The sequence below is a fragment of the Megascapheus bottae genome, chromosome 13 (assembly GCF_031878675.1).
Source record: "Megascapheus bottae isolate mThoBot1 chromosome 13, mThoBot2.hap1, whole genome shotgun sequence".
In the NCBI taxonomy this organism is placed as follows: Eukaryota; Metazoa; Chordata; class Mammalia; order Rodentia; family Geomyidae; genus Megascapheus; species Megascapheus bottae.
The window spans coordinates 58,353,879-58,378,639 of NC_143521.1; the positions used below are offsets into that span (position 1 = coordinate 58,353,879).

A 24,761-nucleotide genomic window follows, 5' to 3' on the forward strand; every position below is an offset into this window, starting at 1 on the left:
TGGAGGACTGTACCCGAGCACCGCCTCTGGAGGACTGTACCCGATCACCACCTCTGGAGGACTGTACCTGAGCTCACCTCTGGAGGACTGTACCTAAGCACCACCTCTGGAGGACTGTACCCGAGCACCACCTCTGGAGGACTGAACCTGAGCTCACCTCTGGAGGACTGAACCTGAGCACCACCTCTGGAGGACTGTACCTGAGCTCACCTCTGGAAGACTGTACCCGAGCACCACCGCTGGAGAACTGTACCTAAGCACCACCTCTGGAGGACTGTACCTGAGCACCACCTCTGGAGGACTGAACCTGAGCTCACCTCTGGAGGACTGAACCTGAGCACCACCTCTGGAGGACTGTACCCGATCACCACCTCTGGAGGACTGTACTCGAGCACCATCTCTGGAGGACTGTACCTGCGCACCACCTCTGGAGGACTGTACCTGAGCACCACCTCTGGAGGACTGTACCTCAGCTCACCTCTGGAGGACTGAATCTGAGCTCACCTCTGGAGGACTGAACCTGAGCTCACCTCTGGAGGACTGAACCTGAGCACCACCTCTGGAGGACTGTACCTGAGCTCACCTCTGGAGGACTGTACCCGAGCACCACCTCTGGAGGACTGTACCCGATCACCACCTCTGGAGGACTGTACCCGAGCACCACCTCTGGAGGACTGAACCTGAGCACCACCTCTGAAGGACTGTACCCGAGCTCACCTCTGGAGGACTATACCCGATCTCATCTCTGGAGGACGGTACCCGAGCACCACCTCTGGAGGACTGTACCCGAGCTCATCTCTGGAGGACTGTACCCGAGCTCACCTCTGGAGGACTGTACCCGAGCTCATCTCTGGAGGACTGTACCCAAGCTCACCTCTGGAGGACTGAACCTGAGCACCACCTCTGGAGAACTGTACCTAAGCACCACCTCTGGAGGACTGTACCTGAGCACCACCTCTGGAGGACTGAACCTGAGCTCACCTCTGGAGGACTGAACCTGAGCACCACCTCTGGAGGACTGTACCCGATCACCACCTCTGGAGGACTGTACTCGAGCACCATCTCTGGAGGACTGTACCTGCGCACCACCTCTGGAGGACTGTACCTGAGCACCACCTCTGGAGGACTGTACCTCAGCTCACCTCTGGAGGACTGAATCTGAGCTCACCTCTGGAGGACTGAACCTGAGCTCACCTCTGGAGGACTGAACCTGAGCACCACCTCTGGAGGACTGTACCTGAGCTCACCTCTGGAGGACTGTACCCGAGCACCACCTCTGGAGGACTGTACCCGATCACCACCTCTGGAGGACTGTACCCGAGCACCACCTCTGGAGGACTGAACCTGAGCACCACCTCTGAAGGACTGTACCCGAGCTCATCACTGGAGGACTGTACCCGAGCTCCACGTCTGGAGGACTGTACCCGAGCTCATCTCTGGAGGACTGTACCTGAGCTCATCTCTGGAGGACTGTACCCGAGCACCACCTCTGGAGGACTGTACCTGAGCTCATCTCTGGAGGACTGTACCCGAGCACCACCTCTGGAGGACTGTACCCGAGCTCAACTCTGGAGGACTGTACCCGAGCTCACCTCTGGAGGACTATACCCGATCTCATCTCTGGAGGACGGTACCCGAGCACCACCTCTGGAGGACTGTACCCGAGCTCACCTCTGGAGGACTGTACCCGAGCTCATCTCTGGAGGACTGTACCCAAGCTCACCTCTGGAGGACTGTACCCGATCTCACCTCTGGAGGACTGTACCCGAGCTCACCTCTGGAGGACTGTACCCGATCTCACCTCTGGAGGACTGTACCCGATCTCACCTCTGGAGGACTGTACCCGAGCACCACCTCTGGAGGACTGTACCCGATCTCATCTCTGGAGGACTGTACCCGAGCACCACCTCTGGAGGACTGTACCCGATCTCATCTCTGGAGGACTGTACCCGAGCACCACCTCTGGAGGACTGTACCCGAGCACCACCTCTGGAGGACTGTACCCGAGCACCACCTCTGCAGGACTGTACCCGAGCACCACCTCTGGAGGACTATACCGGAGGACCACCTCTGGAGGACTGTACCTGAGCTCACCTCTGGAAGACTGTACCCGAGGACCACCGCTGGAGGACTGTACCCAAGCACCACCTCTGGAGGACTGTACCCGAGGACCACCTCTGGAGGACTGAACCCGAGCACCACCTCTAGAGGACTGAATCTGAGCACCACCTCTGAAGGATGTACCTGAGCACCACCTCTGGAGGACTGTACCCGAGCACCACCTCTGGAGGACTGTACCCGAGCACCACCTCTGGAGGACTGAACCGGAGCACCACCTCTGGAGGACTGTACCCGAGCACCACCTCTGGAGGACTGTACCTGAGGACCACCTCTGGAGAACTGTATGTAAGCACCACCTCTGGAGGACTGTTCCCGAGCAGCATCTCTGCAGGACTATATCTGAGGACCACCTCTAGAGGACTGTACCAGAGGACCACTGCTGGAGGACTGTACCAAAGTACCACTTCTGGAGGACTGTACCTAAGCACCACCTCTGGAGGACTGTTCCCGAGCAGCATCTCTGCAGGACTATATCTGAGGACCACCTCTAGAGGACTGTACCAGAGGACCACTGCTGGAGGACTGTACCAAAGTACCACTTCTGGAGGACTGTACCAAAGCACCAACTCTGGAGGATTGTACCCGAGCGCCACCTCTGAAGGTCTGTACCCGAGCACCACCTCTGGAGGACTGTACCTGAGCACCACCTCTGGAGGACTGTACCCGAGCACCAATTCTGGAGTACTGTACCCAAGCACCACTTCTGGAGGACTGCACCCAAAGACTATCTCTGGAGGACTGTACCTGAGTACCAACTCTGGAGGACTGTACCGGAGCACCACCTCTGGAGGACTGTACCGGAGCACCACCTCAGGAGGACTGTACCCGAGTACCACCTCTGGAGAACTATACCCAAGCACCACCTCTGGAGGACTATACTGGAGGACCACCTCTGGAGGACTGTACCCGAGCTCATCTCTGGAGGACTGTACCCGAGCTCACCTCTGGAGGACTATACCCAAGCTCCACCTCTGGAAGACTGTACCTGTGCACCACCTCTGGAGGACTGTACCTGAGTTCACCTCTGGAGGACTGTACCCAAGCTCCACCTCTGGAAGACTGTACCTAAGCACCACCTCTGGAGGACTGAACCTGAGCACCACCTCTGGAAGACTGTACCTGAGTACCAACTCTGGAGGACTGTACCGGAGCACCACCTCTGGAGGCCTGTATCCGAGCTCACCTCTGGAGGACTGTACCCGAGCTCACCTCTGGAGGTCTGTACCCGAGCCCCTTAGCCCACCTCTAGAGGACTGTACCCGAGCTCACCTCTGGAGGACTGTATCCGTAGTAGGATGTTGCTGAGAACTGCCTTCTTCTCTCTGACAGTAGATGTGAGATACTCATGGTCCAGGAGTTCCAGGAAGAGACGAAGTTCAACTATTAACTCTTCCATTGCTGAGCACAAAGGAAAGAAGAGGGAGGAAATTTTGAGACCCCTTGGTATGTTTGTTAATGTCACAATAAAAATCTAAATGACTCTCTCGGTATGAATGGATACATTCATCTACAAAGCCTTTTCTTTTTGCCAGTCCTGGGCTTGGGCTCAGGGCCTGAGCCCTGTCCTTGGGCTTTCTCAAGGCTAGAGCTCTACCACTTGAGCCCACCCTCTCCTTTCATGTCCCCCCTCCTTCCAGTTCCCACCCCGTCTCGGTTTTACATTCCTGTCACTCTTTCCAAAGACTAGATTCTGAATATGACAGCATGCAGTACTGGTGTTGCCCACATAGTGACGTTTCATTCAACACAAGGACCTCCAGTTCCTTTCATTTTCCTGCACTTTACATAACTCCATTCGTTTTTATTGCAGACTAATTTTCTGTTGTGCTGTATGTGCACAGTTACACGCATGCCCACAGACACTCCATATTCTCTTTATCCATCCAGGTGAAGGGCACCTGGGCTGATCCCAGTCTGGCTGTTATCAACACTGCTCTATGAACCCAGGTGTGCGGGAATCCTGCAATCCCTTCAAACACAGCTCCCACGTGGTACGGCGGGTCATAAGGCAAACGTTCCCACCACAGGCCTGCACTCGTTTACCCCCACCAACAGCGTGTGAAGGTCAGTTTCCCCACAACCTTGCCAGGACACATTTTCCTGGTTCTGCCTCGGTGAGATGGGTGCTGGTGAAATCTGACGTTGCGTTTCTTTTAAGGCTAAGGATTTTGAACATTTCTTTATCTATCCACTCGCCGTTTGCATTTCTTCTTCTGAAAACAGCTCGATTCATGTACGTATTGATTAATGACATTCTTTTCCTTATTCTTTGAATAATCCGTCTCCTTTAATCTGATGACTAGCTGGCAACGCTTTGGGAACACAGCATTCCTGCAATGACGGCAGCCTTACCAAAGGTATCCCTACTGAACAAATGTGTCAAAGCAGTGGATTTCAGCTAAAAGAAGCACCAGAGCGAGCCATTAACCAACCATGCTGCCAGGCCCCCACAGCAGACGTCACCGAGGACACCCTGGGCCCAAAGCCGAAGCCCAGCTGCCAAACATGAAATCCCCCCTTAGCGTTACAGTGTGACGCTGAATTCCAGCGTCAAGTAGATCAGAACCAGGTGCACTGACTCAATGCAGCTACCCAAGAAGCTAAGATCAGGAGAATCCCAGGTTGAGGCCAGCCTGGGCGGAAACTTACTGAGATCTCACGCAACTGTAATGTGCATGTCTGTACACCAGCGACTTGTGAGGCATGTGTAGGGGAAGTGTGGTCCAGGCTGGTCCAGGTTTTGTTTTAAAGGAGGAGGAAGAGGAGGAGAAGATAAAGGAGGAGCAGATGAAGGAGAAGGGGGGAAGCGGAGAAGGGGAACAGAAGGGGAAGGAGAGGAGGGGGAAAGAGAAGGAGAAGGGGGAAGAGGAGCAGGGAGAGAGGGGGACCTGTAGGAGCTGCACAGCTCCACCTCTCCCAATTCTGCAGCTGTGAATCCCAGCCAGAAGGGTCTGCGTACAGACACGCGGGCAATAACTACATTCTACTGAGTGACTCTTTTCATGGTTTTACCTCACTGATCCTTAACATCTCCCCCAAACGTGACAGGTGGTAGGAAGGACATGAAGTGTGGGGATTTATCCCCTGGAGGAATCGCGCTCCTCCTGTGCTCTGGGCTTTGCTCACTGCCCCCGCAGCAGGAAAGGCCAGCGCGGAAGGCTGTTCTACCTGACGCTGCCCCTCCAGCAGAAGCCCGGTAAGACCAGCTCTGCTGTCGTCAGGTTGTTAGAAGCCAGGTTATCAAGAAATCCTCTGCAAAACAGGCCGCAACCCTGATGGTCTCGCAGTGGGGTTCAGCCAAAGTCTGAACACCACACTCTACATAAAAATAGGAAAAAACTGAACATTTCCCAAGGCTTGGACTTTCTGAAGCAGGTATCAAAAGGAGGCCTAACCCTAAAGGCAAGAGCATAATCAAGAACATCAAGAGTCCATCTCTCTTAGCATTGGCCTCAGTTTCCTGACTGCCTGCTTTTCCACTGACCCCCACTGCAGGCATAGGCCACTGCACCGATTTCTTTCTGATGTCTCACAGGTTTTCTGCCAGAACAACATCCCTCCCTGTGGCTGGGCTGAAAGCTACACATTAAGAAGTGGTCTCTCGTGGAATGCCCAGGCTGGCCTCCTGCAGAGTCTCCTACCCTTAGCCTCCCCCATAGCGGGGATGCCGGGCTATGAAGCCCAGGCACCCTGCCTCCCTTACCTTTTGCAACAACCTCTCCAAAGCTTATTTCGGGATCTTAGTTTCCCAAATTCCTCTCTTTCCACTCGTGCTTGTTCCTCATTCCCCAGCAGTTCTCAGCAGCTCAAGTTTCCCATCCATCCCTCTGGCTCCGTCCATGGGCCTTTGTGCACACACACACACACACACACACACACACCCTCTCCCACCTGGCTCTGCCCAACCTCCCCCCAGCCCTGTGGTCTCTACTCAGGTCTGCCCTCGGATACCCCCTTTCCAGGTTACACTGTTCAAGGCTCCTGGGTCAAGGCCCCTGTCTGACTTCTCTGCCTGCATGAGGTGTCCAGCGCAATGCCCGGCAAGCAGCACGCGTGTGCTGGGTTCAAGTTAACGTCTGGGAGATTTGTCTTAAAGACAAAACTGCAGAGATGATGGTTCCTCCTTCCCTAGCAAGTGTCCCCATGTGACATTCCAGAACACATGAGCACGGGGGATACACAAGGCCACGTTCCCGGCGGCAGCGAGCCTGGGCCTGGCCTCCTCCACTCAGTCACATTCCAGTGCGGCTGCAGGAGTAAGGAGGCCCTCGCATACTTTCCCTTATAGGGCCACAGTTCACATCCGCCTCCTCCTAATCCTTCCACAGCCTCCGCAGTCAGTCGGAACTACTGCTTAGAGCTCCACCTGAGGCCTCCCCAGCAAGCGGCCTCACTTCAGACGCTAACCTGGTGGAAAGACTCTTGAAAAATCAACACAGCCATGACTTGAAAGACGGGATGACCCCGGATCCAAGCACTCCACTTCCTGACTTCCCACCCTCCACTGCGGGGGGTGAATCTGCCCAGCAGGACTTCCCCAGAGGACTGAATGCTCAGCTTGGCAGTATCATCTGCATCTGGAAGCACAGAGCCCTCTCCAGGGCGCACAGAACAGGGCAGGCAGCCTTCTGGGTTCCCCAGACAGGCAGCTCTGAGAGACCCACCCAGGTCCCAGAGGAAAGCCAGGGTTTCTGAGAGGGGAAGTGCCCTTGTTCTGAGTTTCTTGTCTGGATTACCTGAGCCCACAGGAGGCCCTAGATAACCAGTGTCAAAATCCACAGCCATATTCTTCTGGAAAAGTATCCTGGTCCTTAAAAGTCCCATTTGTTGGTAGAAAACAAAAGACGAATGTTTGGATGGGGTTTAGTTTTCCCATCACCTTCCACACCCCAATACTGGGGCTTCAGCTCAGGGCCTGGACACTGTCCCTTAGCTCCCTTAGCTTTTCACTCAAGGCGGGTGCTCTACCACTTGAGCCACAGCTCGACATCCAGCGTTTTGCTGATGAGCTTGAGAGATCTTCCTGCCTAGGCTGGCTTTGGCTGTGAGTCTCAGATCTGTCTCATGAACAGTTTAGGATTGCAGGGGGGAGCCACCCGTGTCTGCCTGGACATGTTTTGTTTTATTTTTTTAAACTGGTCATAACAACACTTGCCACCGGACATGGCATCAGGTTGTTGAAATGGAAGGGACGCTGGGAAAAGCACAGGTGCAGCGCGTCCAGTGAGAATAAATCTTGGGAGGAGCTGAGGCCCAGAGCAAGAAATGGACATGCATGCGAAACTCACCACAGCAGCAAACTCATGCACCATACTGGGGTGTCCAAATGTATGGTAATAAAGAGGAGCAGAGGCCTTACATTCAAGGAAGGAAACAAGTGCAGAATATGCAGGTAAATTAAAAGTCAGAGGTAACAAGAGGTCAACAGAAAAGCAGCAGGGGAGGGCATGGCTTAGGGAGTGGAACAGCCATCCAGTACACAGAAAGCCCTGGGTTCAAATCCAACATCACGAAACGAAGAGCCGCCATCTAGCCAATCTGTCTGTGTCATTTTTTTTAATCTCTATTTTTTATTATAACAAATCCATTGAAAGAAATAAAGTTGGAAGGAACCACCTACATGAGGTCACAAATCCCATTCAAAACTGTAAGTAGCCAGAGGCTGGTGGCTGGTGCTGTAATCTACTCCCAAGAGGAGGTGATTCAAAGCCAGCCAGGCATGAAAGCCTGGGAGATGGTTATCACCAATCAACTCACCCCAAAAAACAAAAGCCAGAAGTGGAGCTATGACTCAAGTGGTTAAACACCAGCCTTGCCTCATGACCAGCACAAAAAATAAATATATATATACATACATACATACATACATACACACACACACATACACACACATATACAGAGAGAAAGAAGAACTACAAGTAAAACCAAACAGACTAAAACCAGGACCATGATCAGACCATCTGCAGTGTACACACGTCTAGTTCAGGAACTCTGCTGCCAGCTCTGCAGCCTCATCTATAATGCACTCACCAGCACACATGCATGCACAACCCTTCCTGCAACACAGGACACTTTGAAGACTGGCAGACACAGGGAACCCAGGCTTGGAAATGTCACAGAACTCCCCCTCATTCAGCTAATGTATGCTAATAAGAAACAAAGTAACACCTTGGGCTTAGCATGCCTGGCTCCCATAAGTGTCTCACCATTTGTTTGCATCTCATAAAGAACAGTTACTAATTTCAAGAAGAATTTGCTTGGATGGAAAAACTTGAATTTTCAAAAATGCAACTGCTCATTTATTTCAGAATCCAAGCTACCTACCATCAAGGAAGAATTTGCATTATGGGTAATCCATATGCACCAGACTCCCATTGCACTGCCCCTGGGGGCCAGATCCCATAGCAGCCCCTCCCCTGCCCCAGGCAGTGCCCAGTCCCTCCCCAGATGTGGGCTGGGGTCCCTCAGGAAAGAGGCCACGGGCCCCCAGGCAGTGGGGTCCCAGCAGGACAGAAAGGGAACAGTTTCACATCTGACTGCTCGACTGCCTAGATGGAGGCGGTCAGCCTTGGTTGGGGAGATGGGGCCCTGACGATACAAGCCATGTACACGGCACTACACTAAAGAGAATCCCAGGACCAGCTTTGTGACGGAACGCCGTTAAACATTTCAGGAGAAATACTAATAAATTCTCCATAAAGCCTTGCAGAAAATTAAAGAGAAAGGCAAGCAATTACTCAGGGGGAAAAAGACACCCCAAAACAAGCCTCCATAAACATGGACTCAATTGTAGCAAATGGAATTGAATTATGCAAAAGGGATAGCATGTGAGAAGCAGTGCTGGTGGGGTATGTCCTTGGAACTAGGTGGGCATTAGAAGGTCAATAAATGTCATTCACAGACCCTTGAAGAAATATGACTATCTTCACAGACAGAGGCATGTGATAAAGTCCAATATCCACTCGTCTGGGGGAAGATCCCAGGAAATGAGGAATAATAAGCTAGGGGCCAGTGGCTCACACTTGTAATCCTAGCTACTCAGGAGAATGAGATATGAGGATCATAATCCAGTTAGAAAAGTCTGCAAGATTCCATCTCCAATTAATTAGCAACACATCTGATTGGAGGTGAGGCTCAAATGGTAGAGTGCCAGCTCCCCACAAGACAGCTGAGTGAGAGCAACAGGAGCTCAAGAACGTTGTGTGGAGAGCCACTCAGCCTGGCCACAGACTCTGTGTCCACCAGACCGTGCAGGGCTGTGCAGCTGCCCCCAGGTACGGGCACACTGGGTCCCCGCGGGGTGTCTGGGGGCGGGGACAAGGCCTCAGAGAAGTGGGCCGTCGCGGCCTCCAGTTGGCAGCCAGCAATGGCACAACAGTGTATCTAGGACACTCTTCCCACAGCCCACGTGACGAGATGACTGTCTACCAACATAAAGCCCGCTCTGGTGAAGTTACTGAAAGTGTGACGGGGGGCAGGATGCTGAGACTCAGGCTTTTCCAACCCACAAACCCCAGTACTTCTCACCCCGCCGTATGCCCACAGGGCCCCAACTAGCTGGGGTGACACTGCAGCCCGTCCTGAAGTGAAAACGGGTAGTGTAAGGACCCACCAATGCCACCACGCTATCTGTCCCAGACACCTGCAATGACATGCAAGGAACTAAGGAGGAAGGGACAAGGGACTTCCCAGGCTCCCCGCAAGGTGTGGCCGAAGCCAGGGTTTTCTAGCCAGCCTATGCCTGTCTGTGCTCTGCGGCTCCCACCCCGCCCCCTTTCCAGGAAGCCACACCCCCCGTGAGGGTCACGGGAACAGAGCACAATGGCCAGCGGACAAGCATGACACCCTGGGCTGTGCCATGCTGGACACCTGGCAGGGCTCAAGTGGACGTGTGGAGGGCGGGGCGCTCAGGTCCTTGCAGGCTCAGCCTCTCCTCCCATCTGCTGGGTACCACGGCTGGGCCACAGCTGGAACTGGCCCACGCTTGTCTGGATGAGGGAGGGGTAGGTGACCCAGACTCCCACACGGATCACCTGGCGTCCAGGGCTGCGCTCACAGGACGGCAGCACAGACCGTCCTGGGCCCAGCTGAACCAGGAGACCGTGGTAGCCTGCAGTCCCGTGCTCACCGCGTGCTCACTCAGAGAAGAGGCTTTCGAGGGACCACCAACAACAGACACTACGGCCTTCCCACGGCCAGCTGCCAGGTAAGCACTGGCCAAGGGGTCCAGCTCCACCTCGTTGAGGAACAACGCAGGCCCTCCCGAGAACACTGGACTCATGATCACACACACACACACACACACACACACACACACACCACACACACACACTCATGATAACACACACACACACACACACACACACACACACACACACACACACACACACACCCCTAGCTGGGCGCTGATGGCTCCTAGATATGCAGGAGGCTGAGATCTAAAGGATTAGGGAAGAAAATCCATGGGAGTCTTAGTACCAGTGAAACAGAAAAAGCCAGCAGTGAAGCTGTGTGGCTCAAGTGGTAGAGCGCCATCCTTAAGCAAAAATGCTCAGAAAGACGGCCCAGAGCCTGAGTTCAAGCCCCAGGACAGATACCCTCCCCCTCCCACAGACTCTGAGTTCAAGCCCCAGGACAGATTACCACCCCCACACACACAGAGATCCTGAGTTCAAGCCCCAGGACAGATTACCACCCCCCCACACACACACAGAGACCCTGAGTTCAAGCCCCAGGACAGATACCACACACACACACACACACACACACACACACACACACACACTTGGGCCACCACACACCCCACTCTTACCAAATCAAAACAAGAGAGAAGAGGCGATCCCCTCTCTAGTGTGTAAGAGCCAGAGATGAAGGCTCCCTTCCAGTGGAAAGTGGTGAGGAGACCAGGCACCCCACACCCTCAGAGCACGACGCCCTGCCCCTGCTCCTGGCCCAGTATGTGCAGCGTCCTGCCTGCCCCCACAGGAGAAGCCACACACTGGCCACGCCGGCTCCTACTGTGCTCTGTGTATTCAGGGACATTTGAAGGCCAACACAAAAGACCCCTGTCAAGTTGTAGCCTCAGGAGCCCTAGGGAGAGAAGCAGAAAGGAAACTCATCTCAAGACAGCCTGGAGAAAGCCAGGCACGGGGAACCCACCTAGCAATTCTCTATTATTACTGCAGGGGACAAAAGGCATGTCTTCCCAAGTCTCCTCGACCTACCCCCTCCCTGCACAGCCCTGTCACTGCACAGCCACCAGGGACACCTGCTGCCAGCACCCTTATGGCTGCTGTCAGCTGGTCATCGGGGAGGTGGTGAGGGGCCTGGGCTCTGTGTCCAGTTCTGTGTCCATCCATCACACCTTCCCTGGTGTGAGGGGAAGAACGGGAAGGGGGGGGGCTGCTGACAGCAGGCTGGGACAGAGCCCGACCCCAGGGAGGAGGCCCCAGGCTGCCCCTTGGGGAGGGGTGGCTGAGCGGCCTACATCTGCCTGTCTGGCTCTCCTGGCAGATGGCTCTTTCCCAGATCGTGTGGGCATGGGGCGGGGGGCGGGGGGGGGCAGCGGGCACGGCGCTCTGGGTAACATATGCCAGAGTGTTAATGGAAGCGAATTAGAGAAGACAGTTGTCTCACACTGACTTCAGGGCTTGGAGCTGGTGCACTGGCAGGATGAATGAGACACCACAAATGAGCATGGGCTCGAGGGTGGAGGGACGGGTGGACATGCTGCTCAGCCGGTGTTATTCTCCCTCCCTCTGTAAGGCCGGCCGGGGGCAGGGGAGGGCTCGTCTGCAGTTTAAATGGTCCTCAACATGCAAAGCCCCAAGCTCTGCTGGTGAGCAGGAAAAAAACCCTGAGCCCCATCACCGCCATAAAGAGCAAGAGCGGTGGGAGAGATGATTCCACACTGGCACAGAGCGAGTGCTTGGCAAACCACGGCCACTTGTGGTTTCTTTGAGGGAACCAAGTCCAGTCTCCTATGCACCCCGTGGACCTTCTCGTGTCGAAGCCCTGCTCTCTGGACACTGTCCTGTGGGACAGGGTCGGGATCCTCCCTTTAGACCTTCCCCAGGGCCCTGTGCGCCCAGGTCTGCTCTGCTCAGCATCGAACTCAGCCATTCCACCCTTATGGAAGGCTGCACTTTTGGGGGTGAGGGGGGTCTTGCTTTTTTGCTTTTTCTCCCCAATATTTCTTGGCACCTCCACTGTGACCTCAAACTCAGCACTCCCCACCCCCCACCCCCAAACAGCACCCCATCATCTGGCTTCCAGCGACTTGGACCAGCATCTATCGTGCCCACTCCTGAAATCTCAGGCCCGCCTACCACCCAGTCCAGAAGCCTGTCTCCCAGGCTCTGGGTTGGCAGTGTGGTGATCCCAGCTCTCACCACCCCACACTGACTTCATGACCACACGCAAAACAAGCTGCAGAGCTGCCTCCTGCACCCACACCTCACTTGACAGGGAGGTCTCCTGGGCCTGGGACTCTGCATAAAGGACACACGGGAATTCTTTTCCCTGGGCAACTTTTCCATTAGCCTGAATCCTTCCACATAAAGGTTAAAGAAAGAGACCAGACCATCTCCCCTAATGAACCTCCTGTTCTCCTCTGATGCCTCAATTTGTTCATAAAGCACTAAAAGGGCCCTCCCTTACTTCCTGGCATGCTTTGGATGCGGCCTGAGGAGCCCTGGGTTCTTGTGTGGCTGTGGGGTGCTTGAGGAGGCCTATGGAAAGCCAGCACTGGCCCTCCCCCACTCTCAGGCTTTCAGGATCACCACAGGTTCTCCCCCCAGCCCAGGACCAACCAGGACCCCGGTCCTCAACTTTGAGCCATCAATACTGTGAGCAAAGTGAACCTCTTGTCAGGAATAAGCCTCAGGGTATTTCTACCACTCTGCCTTTCCTTGCTTGGCTCTGGGAAGGACGTATGCACAAACATGGTGTTTCCGTGGCCCAGGGGAGGGTGGATCATGAAGTGACCGTGGCCTTTCTGTGGCCCTAGGGAGGACGTACACACAAACGTGGTATTTCAGTTACACACGAACACCTGGACATGAGGGGACAGAACGTGCTGCTAAAACATGAGAACCTGTCCACTACCCACTGGTGGCCTTACAGACCTTTCACAGCGAGGTGCACGGCTTCCCGGGCCACAGCTTCCTGTCAGTGGGAGCTCAGCAAGGCCCTGCCACACGGGGCCCAGCCTCATCTGCACCTACAGGAGTTGAGGGTGGACAGCAGAAAGCAGGCCATGGGCTGAGTGACTGGAGGCCTGGGCTACCTGAAAACACCAACAGACCGGCTGGCAGTGACAGCTGACAGGTCATGGTCTTTTTTTTTTAATGCGTTTGGAGCAGGGCTGAAGAATTCACTGGTACATCAGTGATTGGTGACAGGCTTGGATACAAGGGACTTGAATCTCGCTGCTAGTGATTTAAACGCACTGAGACCCCACCACGGTCTCGGGGGGCAGCAGGCACTGAGGCAGAGTCACCCTCATTCCATGGTCTTGGTAGGCAGTGAGCCCCAAGGCAGATCCATCCTCACCCCAGCGTCTCAGGGTCAGTGGGCACTGAGGCAGTCACCCTCCCCCCAGGGTTTCAATGAGGTCTGTCAGGTGTTCAAGCCCTGCTGACACACTCTAAACGCCTGTTTACATTCCGGGACTCGCATCCTTCATAACAAGAGTCCCAAAGACCCACAGGAGAATCGCCACCCGGCTCTGTCAACAAGCACATACCACTCACAGAGGAGACCCTGTGACGCATTTCTAACACCACGGGCCTGAACCATCAGAGGAAAGAGCAGTCTTGAGGCGACTCCGGGTGGGATAGATACGACGTGATGATTTCACGCGAGGAGTGGTCCGTCTTTATTGACTGTAATAGGAGCTATCTTCCTGAGGGGGGGGAGGGAGGAGGAGGGGGGAGGGCCCCAGCTGGTTTGGGGATAATGGCCAGCTCCCCATGGGAGCCCCAGGCCCCAAACCCCAGCTCTATTAACCCACTGAAGCGAGAAGCTATCCGTGACCTAACCTCTCACCACACCCTGCCATCTGCTTCTCCTCCATGCAGACTCAATACTAGTAAGACTTCCCTTAAAACCTGGGGCTAGAAGTGCATCTGTCTAAAATAACAGACATCGGGCTGGAGACGCACTTGAAACGGAAGTCTGAGTACCTCAATTCTAGACCCTGAATTGTACAGCGATTGTAATTCTCCAAATTGATCTTTTCCCCTAAAATTGCCAATTGCAAATGCCTACTTTCTTCTATGTTTAATAAGACACATGAGGAGAGCGGAAAGGGAGGCATGGTGAAAACTGACAACTTTCTACATACCAGACTTACAAGAAGGGTCGCTGTGAGCCACAACTCTACCGGGAGGGTGGGGGAGGACTTGAACTCTGGGTCTGGATGGCATCTCACAGCTTTTTCACTCAAGGCTAGGGCTCTACCACTTGAGCACTCCGGATTTTGTGTGTGTGTGGTTCACTGGAGATCAGTCTTACTGACTTTCCTGCCTGGGCTGGCCTCAAATCCTGATCCTCAGATCACAGCCTCCTGAGTAGTGTTCCAGCCCTCAACTCCATGTGAAGCGTACAGTGTACCAGTGTACCAGCACGAACAGTCAGTCTGTGGAGATTCAGGGTCTGGTGGGGCCTGGTGCAGTGTACCACACACATGCGTTCAACAGGCACAAGGCCCTCTCCATACAGACAAAGACAGACAGACAGACAGACAGACAGACACACACACACACACACACACACGCACACACACGCACACGCGCGCACGCACCCCAGCAGGCACAGAACCTCACCCAGAGGCCCACAGCAATGCTGGGCCTCAGATTGTCTCTCTCCTCAGGAGCCTCAGCTGGAATCCTGGTTACAATAGTGACAAGTGGTGACCCACAGCTCACGCCTGTCTCCCTCCACCATACAGACCCAAACCTGCCTCCTCCAGGCGCATGGGGGAATGACCAGCACGCACACAAGGTGCAGCCTCTGCTGACGATGGTCCCTGCTCCCGTGACTGCTCTGTCAGTGTCCATTCGCTGGACACGTGCGGCTGCCTCTGTGCGGGGGTCCTGTTTGCACGTCTGAGTCCGAGTTAGCTCGCGTATGCAAGGGCGACCAGAGAAGGCCTCAGAGAAGCAGAGCGGCCAGAGCCTGCCCTGCGGCTGAGTGATGCCAGCACTGTAAAATGAAACCAGGAACTAGGGCACCAGAGGAAAAACTCGAGCCTGAACTGACAAAAGCCTTTGAGATTCTCCTTCCCGGGGCCTCTCGTGCCTCCTGAAGGGAAGGCCTGGAGCTGGGACAGTTATGGCTGTTTTAAAGGTGGCTTCAGATCTCAGATGTCTCACAGACTCACTCATGCCCTTCCAGGAAAAAGCTCTATACACCATCTGGCCAGGCACTGAATGCCTTTTTTTGTTGTCTCATTTTAACAGAAAATTTTAAGCATGGGCTAATGAACGTGCATATTTTGATGCTCGGCGTCCGGGCACGTGCAAAATGCGCTCACAGATTTTTCTCCCTGCTTTGCTGAATGTGCTAGTTTGCCATAAACAGGCTCCCATGCCTAATTATTTATAAACAGCACCAACACCAGAAATGCAAATCAAGACAAGCTGTGCAAGCAAGGGGGCTGCTAGGATGACAGACAGCGAGGATGACGGGCAAGATCTGAGAAGGGAGGGGGCGTGAGGAGCCGCAGGAGCGGGAAGAAGGGCCATCCGAGTCCTTTGTTCCTCCACGTCCACGTGTGTCTTTGTCCATTAATGCCACACCTGCACTGTAAAAGTCCCACGATGCCCATTCCATCAAAACAGGACAGGGGCCAAGAGTCAAGAAGTAGCTGCCCGAGCTGCAGGTACCGAGAGCCGGTCCAGAGCCAAGGCCAAGGCTCAGAAGGCTTTTTCCAGGCAGCCCAGCCCCGGTCCACAGGCTGGGCTCGCCCAGCCCTGCACCTGTGCATGCAGCGCTGCCCCGAGATGCAGGGAAACGAGCGCGTTTCATCTGTGCTCACACACGGCGCTCAGTGTACTCCACCTACCCCTCATCACAGCTCCAAACCCACAGGGAAACTGAGGCATCGCAAATTGTCCCTGCTTACAGGTTTTTACTATCGTTTTTCCAACTCTCAACAGTAAATAGTGCTTCGATTACAAATGTTACACAAACTTAAAAGTGACAAAGACTCACTAATGCAAGCACGATAATAATTTAAAAATCATACGAAACCTCATCTGCAGCCTCCTGTGCTCTGCTGAGAGGACACAAAAGCTGGGACTTCCCAAGAGAAATAAGGGTGACACACACCGAGGAAGGCAGTATTCTACACCGCCTCTGAGCCTTCTGCTTTTCCTCAACACTTAGGCACTCAACACACCACAACGAGCCACTCCCACACCCCTCCAACAAACTGAGAAGACCTACCTTGTTCCACACACCCGGCTTCAAGAGGCAGCTCTGGGCCCACAACCCTTCCCACCATCACAGGTGACCCCACACGTGTCCACCAGAAACAATCACCTTCATAGTCAGCACGGGGGATCCTCTCCAAGGTTGCCTGTCATCCAGGGTGGGGCTCGGATGTGACCGAGTGACACCTCCCATAGCTCCGAGACCCCAACACCCAGTGACACCTCTCATAGCCTCCAACACCATGACACCCTTCCGCAGCTGCCGACACCCTGACACTGAACAAGGTGGGGGTAAAGACCCTGCCATGCTGGTCTTGAGGGGATGGGATGGCTTTTGCACAGGTTCTCAGGCACCCCAGCACAAGTGAGGGCCTGCTAGACCCACTGCCTCCTCTACCCTAGCCCCCAAACCTCACTGCCCCCACTCTGCCCCATGCCTCCCACCAGACAGCGGTGCTGTACTTGACTACATCCCCTGGGCACGATGCACCCACGCTGCGGGGTCAGCTTATGGCTCTGTTGGGTGCTGAGTCTTTCTGTGGAGCACAGTGAGGAGTAAGGGTGCAGAAGCTCCTGCTCCCCACACCCACTGTCCCCACGGGAGCCACCGCTACCACGCCATGCCACAGGACTTTGCGGGATGCTGGCCCTGGCAAATCCTCCCCCGAGTGCTCAGACCAGCGCCTTCTTTCTAAAGACCCACTGACCCATGGGCCAACGACAGGCAGCTCCCATGGCAAGGACGCCCATGGCCTAAGCACGCACAGCTGAGAAGGAGCGCGTCAAGTCTCAGGCCAACACAAAGGAATGGCCGGCCACCCTCACCGACTCCAAGGTCAAAAATCGCACACTCCATCCCCAATTACCGGGACTCAGTACAGAAGATGCCCTGTGAAGATAGAAGCAGTGACTTGTCACGGAGGAAAAAAGAAAAAGCAGGCAGTGAGCACATGGCAAGTCACTTACTTAACTTCACTAATGTTCACAATGCAAATTAAGCCCAGTGCCAGCGGCTCAAGCCTGCAAAGCTAGCCACTGAGGAGTCTAAGATCAGAGGACTGAAGTTCAAAGCCAGCCTGAGTAGAAGTCTGTGAGACTCTTATCTTCAAGTAACCACCAAAAGAGCTGAAGTGGAGCTGTGGTGCTAGAGATAGAAAACCAGCCTTGAGAAGAAAGAGAAAAAAAGCTCAAAGACAGGCCCTGAGTTCAAGACCCAGTACTGGCACACAAAAGATATACATTAAAATGTACTACTTCTGTTTTACTATTGTAACTTTTTAAATGGTAACTCTTGGCATCGGTGAGGACTTGGTGGGATGGCTAGTCTTGCAGACCACTGGGGAAGACTGGATGAGAATGCCTTCTCTATTCACCAATGCCTGCCAGCCTGGTGGGGCACAGCGGCAGGGGCACAGCGGCAGGGGCACGGCGAGCCATTCCACAGCAGCCCGAGACAGGAGCCCAGCCGGGGGCTGCCTGAGAGGCAACGTGTTTGGCCATCGGCAGGTAATCTTTTGGGAGATGGTCCCATAAAATTAGTGTCATGGTTCCTCAAAAGAAGTGTGACTTTTATAGAAAAAAATCTATTCCATTTGGGAGAGAGGTCTAATAAAACCACAGATTAATATACTCACGTAACAACAAATTAAATTCATCTGTCACAGGCTGAAACCCCCAATCCTCTGGGCACACAGCTGCTTTTCTGAGCTGGAATCTAACTCCACAGGAGAAATGGAGCCGGGTTTTCTAAAAAGATTGCTTTTGCAATGGCTTAAATGAAAGTTCCTGAACTCAGTCACATGGTGGGTGCTGTGGGCTTCACAAGGCGATATGCAGAGTGGCCTGGCTGTGCCAAGGGCGCCGCGGCTCGCTGGGAGCTGACAGAACCACAGCGACGGCTTCCAGAAGCACGGCCTGCACAAGTCAGACTGGCACCTCTGGGAGGAGGCAGGCTACGAGCTCCCTTGAGAAGGGGCATGGAGAGCCCCGCCCAGCCCGGGGTGGGTCGCTCAGGCTAACACGGCAGCCACAAGCCGAGATACCTGACCAAGCAAGGGCCACCGGGGTCACGGAGGCCTGGCTGAGGGGCAGGTCTATTCCCAGCCTCCAGAACTCAGTCTGTGACGTGGGAAGCGGACTATGAACGTAAGACATCACGATGACCAATAACAAGGCAAAACAGACCAGAGCATTCTCCTTCCTGTTCAATCTGAAGGAACGCAGTGTGCATGCACACGCTAGACCACCCCAGCACAAGGCCAGACGCCTCCGACGCTCAGGGTATGTGTCTGCATCTGGGCAGCCCTCAGCTCTCAGAAGACCAGAGGACAGAAAACGCCATCTTTCCAGGTGGGCTTTTAAGTCGAGCAAACCCACTGCACAACTAAGCGTGAAGCAGTTTGCTATGCTACACCCCAAAGACGGGTTTTTCTCTATTTCTCCAGCGTCAGTCAAGGGCATTCAACTGCCACCGTCAAAGGGCGTTAAACTTCCTGTGCCTCAACGCGAAAGAACTCACCCAAAGTTGGAATCCACACCAAAAATACGGTAATAAAGAGTGACTTCTGCTTCAAACATGCTTGGCATGACTCATCGCACGAGCCCTCCTCTTTCCAGCTTTCTACCCTGCCCAGTGGCCCAAAGTCAAGAAGAACAGCGGGGCGGGGGGGGGGGGTCCTTGTCTTTCACATACCCAAACCTTCTCCTACAGTGCAGAGACCAGAGCCCTGCTAGCAGAAGGAAAAGCCTGGTGTGGTGACCACCAGAACCAAACCAGAGCTCCCTAGCTTCTGGTCCAGAGCTCGTGAGCTGCCTGAGAGTACTATAACGCTTTCTAAGGAGGGAAAGAGAGGCCAGCACACAGGCCACTTGGCAGACGCAGATCTTTGCATGGACGAGGCTACAAGGCAGCACGTCCCATGGGGCCATGTGGAGAGTGGCCTCTTTGTATCCACGGCGCATGCTCATAATGCACAGCCATCCCCATGTCCAGGTGCACACAGAGCAGCCGAGCCCCCGTACACCAGGCGCACACCTGGCAGCACAGCCAGCCCTGTACCCCAGGTGCACACAGAGCAGCTGGCCCCGTACCCCAGGTGTACAGAGCAGCCGGGCCCCCGTACCCCAGGTGCACACCTGACAGCACAGCAGGCCCTGTACCCCAGGTGCACACAGAGCAGCTGGCCCCGTACCCCAGGTGTACAGAGCAGCCGGGCCCCCATACCCCAGGTGCACACCTGACAGCACAGCAGGCCCTGTACCCCAGGTGTACAGAGCAGCCGGGCCCCCATACCCCAGGTGCACACCTGACAGCACAGCAGGCCCTGTACCCCAGGTGCACACAGAGCAGCTGGCCCCGTACCCCAGGTGTACAGAGCAGCCGGGCCCCCGTACCCCAGGTGCACACCTGACAGCACAGCAGGCCCTGTACCCTAGGTGCACAGCTGGCAGCACAGCCTATCCTGTAAGGCATTAAGGAGTCACAGAGCTAAGTGCGTTATGAAAACATCTTTAACCTGCATTAACAAAATTGATCAAGTTTTGCCAATACGGAGTTCCCAGCACACAGCTTGAATCTCAAAATGTATCCTCATTCTGCACTCCTCTGGCCTACCATTCACTAAAGAGAGCAGACCTAACCTGTGCACTAGAGAGGACCAAGAGCATGTCTCAGCAGGGACAGGAGCAGTCTGTACGTCTGACAAACACAGAGAGAGGACAGGGAACACTGGCAGACCGATGAGAGAATTAAGAAAAGAAACCCCCGGGGTATCCTGGGAGGTACCACATAAATGACAGCATCAGAGGCCAAGTCCCCAAGCAGGCGAAGGAGGCTGGAGTAAGGAGCCCCTCCCTCAGTCCCAGAAGTCACTGTAAAGGAATGTAAAGCCTCCTGCTTAGTTTGGGAGAATCAGCCAAAGAAATGAGCGAAGCCTGCGGACTTTTCCCTCAGACAGCTCCAATTCTGCTTTTAATGGCAAGGACCCAAGAGTGAGATCCCTTGGTTGTATTCATTTGAAATGCAAGAAGCCAATATTTAAGTGGTAAATTAACGATTGCTAATTAGAACTGAAAAAATTCATGGTTCAAGAACTAAGGACACATTCTCTTTACCAAATGGCTCTGAATACTGCAGGCCTGCCCTACCTGTGGATTTTTACCACCATTCTGCCCAAGCACAGTCACAAAGGAGCCATCAAACAATTCAAGAGACTTCCAAAACCACAAACTTCCAAAGTCCTAGGCACACACAGGCAGCTAGGTGGGCACGGAGACGCCCTGGGTCAGTCACCCTGCCACAGCCAGCCCTGCCAAAGTCCTCAAGCTCCAGGTCCTGTCAGTAAATGGTGCTTGAGGCAAGTTCAAAGCGGTGATACCCTCGCAGACCCCAAGGTAAACTTCTGACTGCGGAGAGATGGCTAGCCTTCACAGAAGGAGCAGGGAAATGAGCTCAGCCCGGACCATGCAAGGCTTTTCCAAAAGGTCATCTCCAGACCCACAGATACCAAGGGTCCACTTATTTACATTTAAAAAAATGGTGATGCTGGCCCGGTGCTGGTGAAATCCTAGCTGAATCACCCCTGAAATCCTAGGTGCTTAGGAATCTGAGAGTTGAGGATCAAATCTCATAGCCAGCCTGGGCAGAAAAGTCTGTGAGACCATCATCTCCAATTCACCAGTAAAAATCTGCAAGTGGAGCTGTGGCTCAAGTGTTAGAGCACTAGCCTTGAACCAAAAATCTCAGGGACAGCGCCCCGGCCCCAAGCTCAAGTCCCAAGATTAGCACAAAATAATAATAACTTTTAAATGGTGATGCAGATGAGTGTTGACATGAAGGCAGTTTCCCCGGGCACTTGACCTGCCTCGTCTTTAGGCCTCAAAACAATCCACTGAGACAATGGCCCCTGAAATCAGATGCAGACCAGCGTCAGCCCCCCCACCCCCAAACCTCCGCTGCCAGACCCACACAGAAGTAACCTCCACATACACTGTGTGGCCCGGAGCTGGAGGAGCCAGGTCTCAGTCCACAGCTAAGGGTGCTTTGTACCCAGCCTGTCTTAAGCCAGTGGCACAGGGCCCAATTGAGGCAGCTCTGCTCAGCGAGTGTCACATCCCTGTCCTGGGAGAGAGGCAAGGCTGGGTGAGAGGACACAGAAAGACATGGTACACCCCATTTGTGGACATCACACCCAGAATCGCTACCAGGCCGTCCAGGGTACACGCCACGATGCCGTGCTGCAGTTCAGAGTCACTGGAGAACCTCCTGGGAAGCCCAGCTGCCTGCACCCCAGGCCATCTTCTAGTCCACCCTGGCTGTGTGTGCACCCAGGAAAAGAAAAAGGCACGTCCACCAGGGGAGCCCAGCCCCGACCCCTACCTCGAGCTGGGATCAGGAGCCACAAAACAGAACACAGCTCGGCCTGATGTGGAGGTGGGAGGGCTCTAACCTGTCTGTCACCTCCTGCTCTGCCTGGACAGGAGCGGAAGACGCAGCAGCTCCAGATCTAACAAGGAATGAAGGGACCACAGAGACAGCAGAACTGAAGCCCTTCTCCCTCTCCAACAGATGGAAGGTGGAAGCACAAGTCCAGTAATCAGTGCAGCGTGAAGCCCAGAGCCTAGGACCCAGAGCCTAGAGTGCACAGAGCACAGGGCACAGGGCTCAGGACACAGGGCTCAGGACACAGGCACACACACAAAAGGTGTCCCACTATTAATGGGATGCTCCTCCATCCCTCACTACGCCAGGTCTGATCCCACTACTTGGAATCCCTCTACTGCCAAGACCCTGTGACAGATGACAATCACCAAAGCCCAAGGAGGGGAAGAAGTCCCGGAGAATATGGCTGGGTCTTGTCCACCGCCCCAGCCTCACCCCTGCAGTCTCTAGGTAGCAGAGGAGTGACTCCCTCTCTGTTTCTGTCCCTTGACTGGCTGGGCAGTCCCCAGAAAGCTGGCAAGCGCTGGCAGCCATCACAGGCTGTTGTCAGCCACAATGCCGAAAGCGTCCAGGGCTATCACGGCCCATCTGTCCCCAGCAGACAGGGATTTGGCATGCAAGTCATCTGTGTGCTGTGGGCAGGTGGCCAGGGTGTGCAGGGCAGAGGGGGGGTGGGGGAAGCAGATCCCTTCTGCAGGACCTCAGCATTGGAGACATGGCCAAACACAGCTGGAGGATGGATGGGGCGGGTGTCCTGGGGCAGAGACATAAGAGCCTGAGCTGAGCCTCTCCTGTTACAAGCAGGCAGCCCATCCTGGGGGATCAGACAGAGCCTTGAGTGCCCGTCTCAAAGTTTTACACAGTGAATCTAGAAACGATGCTTTCAGACTTGGATCGTGAGTGCCACCAGTCCCCCTGCGGGCTGGAAACAGCTATGGTTTCAGTTCATCTCTCCCTCCCTGGGGACTGACCAGCAGGACATCCCCACTCATCTCTTCCAGGACAGAAACCACCACCCTTATTAGCTTCCTTTGTCCGTGCCCTGTCTGACGTGGACTTAACTTTTCCTGCAAATGTGCCTCCTATGTGCGGCCTGCTAGCACCAGGTCTCCTGCATCTCTGTATCACGGAACAGTATCTCTACTCATCCTTCTCCTTCTGCATTGGAACCCTCTTCCAAAGCATAAATGAACTTGTTTCAAAACTTATCTACAGCCAGGCACTGGTGGCTCATGCCTGTAATCCTAGCCACACAGGAAACTGAGATCTGAGGATCACAGTTCAAAGCCAGCCCAGGCAGTAAAGTCCCTGTGAGTCTCTTATCTCCAATTAACCACTCAAAAACCAAAAGTGGTGCTGTGGCTCAAGTGGTAGAACACTAGCCTTGGGCACAGAGAGACTCAGGGACAGCATCCATGCCTGAGTTCAATCCCCACAACCAACCCACCAACCCCCCCCCAAGAAAAAAAAACTCACCCCTGCAATCCTAGGTACTTCGGAGGCTGAGATCTGAGGATTGTGGTTTGAAGCTAGACTAGGCAGAAAAGTACATGAGATTCTCATCTCCAATTAGCCAGCAAAAAGCTAGAAGCGGTAGAGCACCATGAGTGAAAAAGCTAAGAGACAGTGTCCAGGCCCTGAGTGTGTGGACATGTGTGCACGCGCACACACACATGCAGTGATACCACATACTGTTGATATATCCACCGCCAACCGATATCACCAAGCCTGGACAAAGGAAAATATGTTCTAAGAACAGCAATTGGCCTGATGCCTATTTATCAGAGTTCAGCACGCAAAACTAAGCATCCGTACTGAGAGCCCCTGTTCCTCGGCTGGAGCTGGACCAGGTCCACAGGGTCATTGCCCACTTCAGAAGTCTCCACCCAAGGCTGAGACTTGATCCCAGGGCTTCACACTTAGCAGGGTCAGTATCAGACAGGAAATGTCAGCTTAGGATCCATCGTTATCAGACAGGAAACTATGGCTTAAGATCAATCATTATCAGACAGGAAATGGTGGCTTAGGGTCAATCATTATCAGACAGGAAATGGTGGCTTAGGGTCAATCATTATCAGACAGGAAATGGCAGCGTAGGGTCCACCATCAGAGAAGAAATGATGGATGCCTCCATCTCTCCATGAAGCGCAGGGTTAGCTCCCAGGTTGGATGTCTGTCACTCCCATGAACCCACCGAGCGTGCCATTAACCCAGAACATCAAATGAAAGAGCCAAAGCAGCTTGTCATGAGACATGCATAAAGGAACAAGAGAGAGAAAAGGAAGCGGGGGTGAGAGTTTGGGCATGGGAGTTCACGCCTGGAGGTGCAGCTGCTCAGGAGGTGTCCTGCCCCCCCCCCCCCCGCCCCGTCGGATGCCAGCTCCGGGGATATGGCCCGGGAAGCTCAGCCCTGTGGAGGCAGTGGCAACTCTGAGAAGGCTGGCTTTCTCACATGGTTGTCTCTGTTATTTCTGCAGGGTAAATCTGAAATGCGCGCTTCTCTCCACGTGGTCGGTCCACGTGTAGCAGAAGGCTCGCGTGGCAGGTTCCACGCTGAGAGGGTTCAGTCACTCCCCAGGCAGGCAGTGAAGAGTGTTAATCTGGTCCCGGGTCTCCAAGCGCTTCATTCCCCTGATAATTACAATGCTGAGGGCAACTTCCACCGCCTCGGCTGCCTCCGACTTCCTCCTCAATAGACTGACACCAGCCGGCCCGACGGTCTTAAGCACAGTGCACAGCTGGCAAACACCAGGAGCTTACCA

At 54.2% G+C, this 24,761-nt stretch overlaps 1 protein-coding gene across 2 annotated transcripts in view; it reads right to left on the reverse strand.

Annotated features, from left to right (window-relative positions):
* Afap1 (actin filament associated protein 1) overlaps positions 1–24,761 on the reverse strand; it is a 70,715-nt gene that overhangs the window by 37,129 nt on the left and 8,825 nt on the right. For both annotated transcript variants that reach the window (XM_090343872.1, XM_090343871.1), the window contains exon 2: positions 3,391–3,519. In XM_090343872.1, coding sequence (XP_090199998.1) covers positions 3,391–3,517 — 127 coding nt within the window. In that variant the 5' untranslated portion in view covers positions 3,518–3,519. The remainder of the gene's footprint in view (positions 1–3,390; positions 3,520–24,761) is intronic.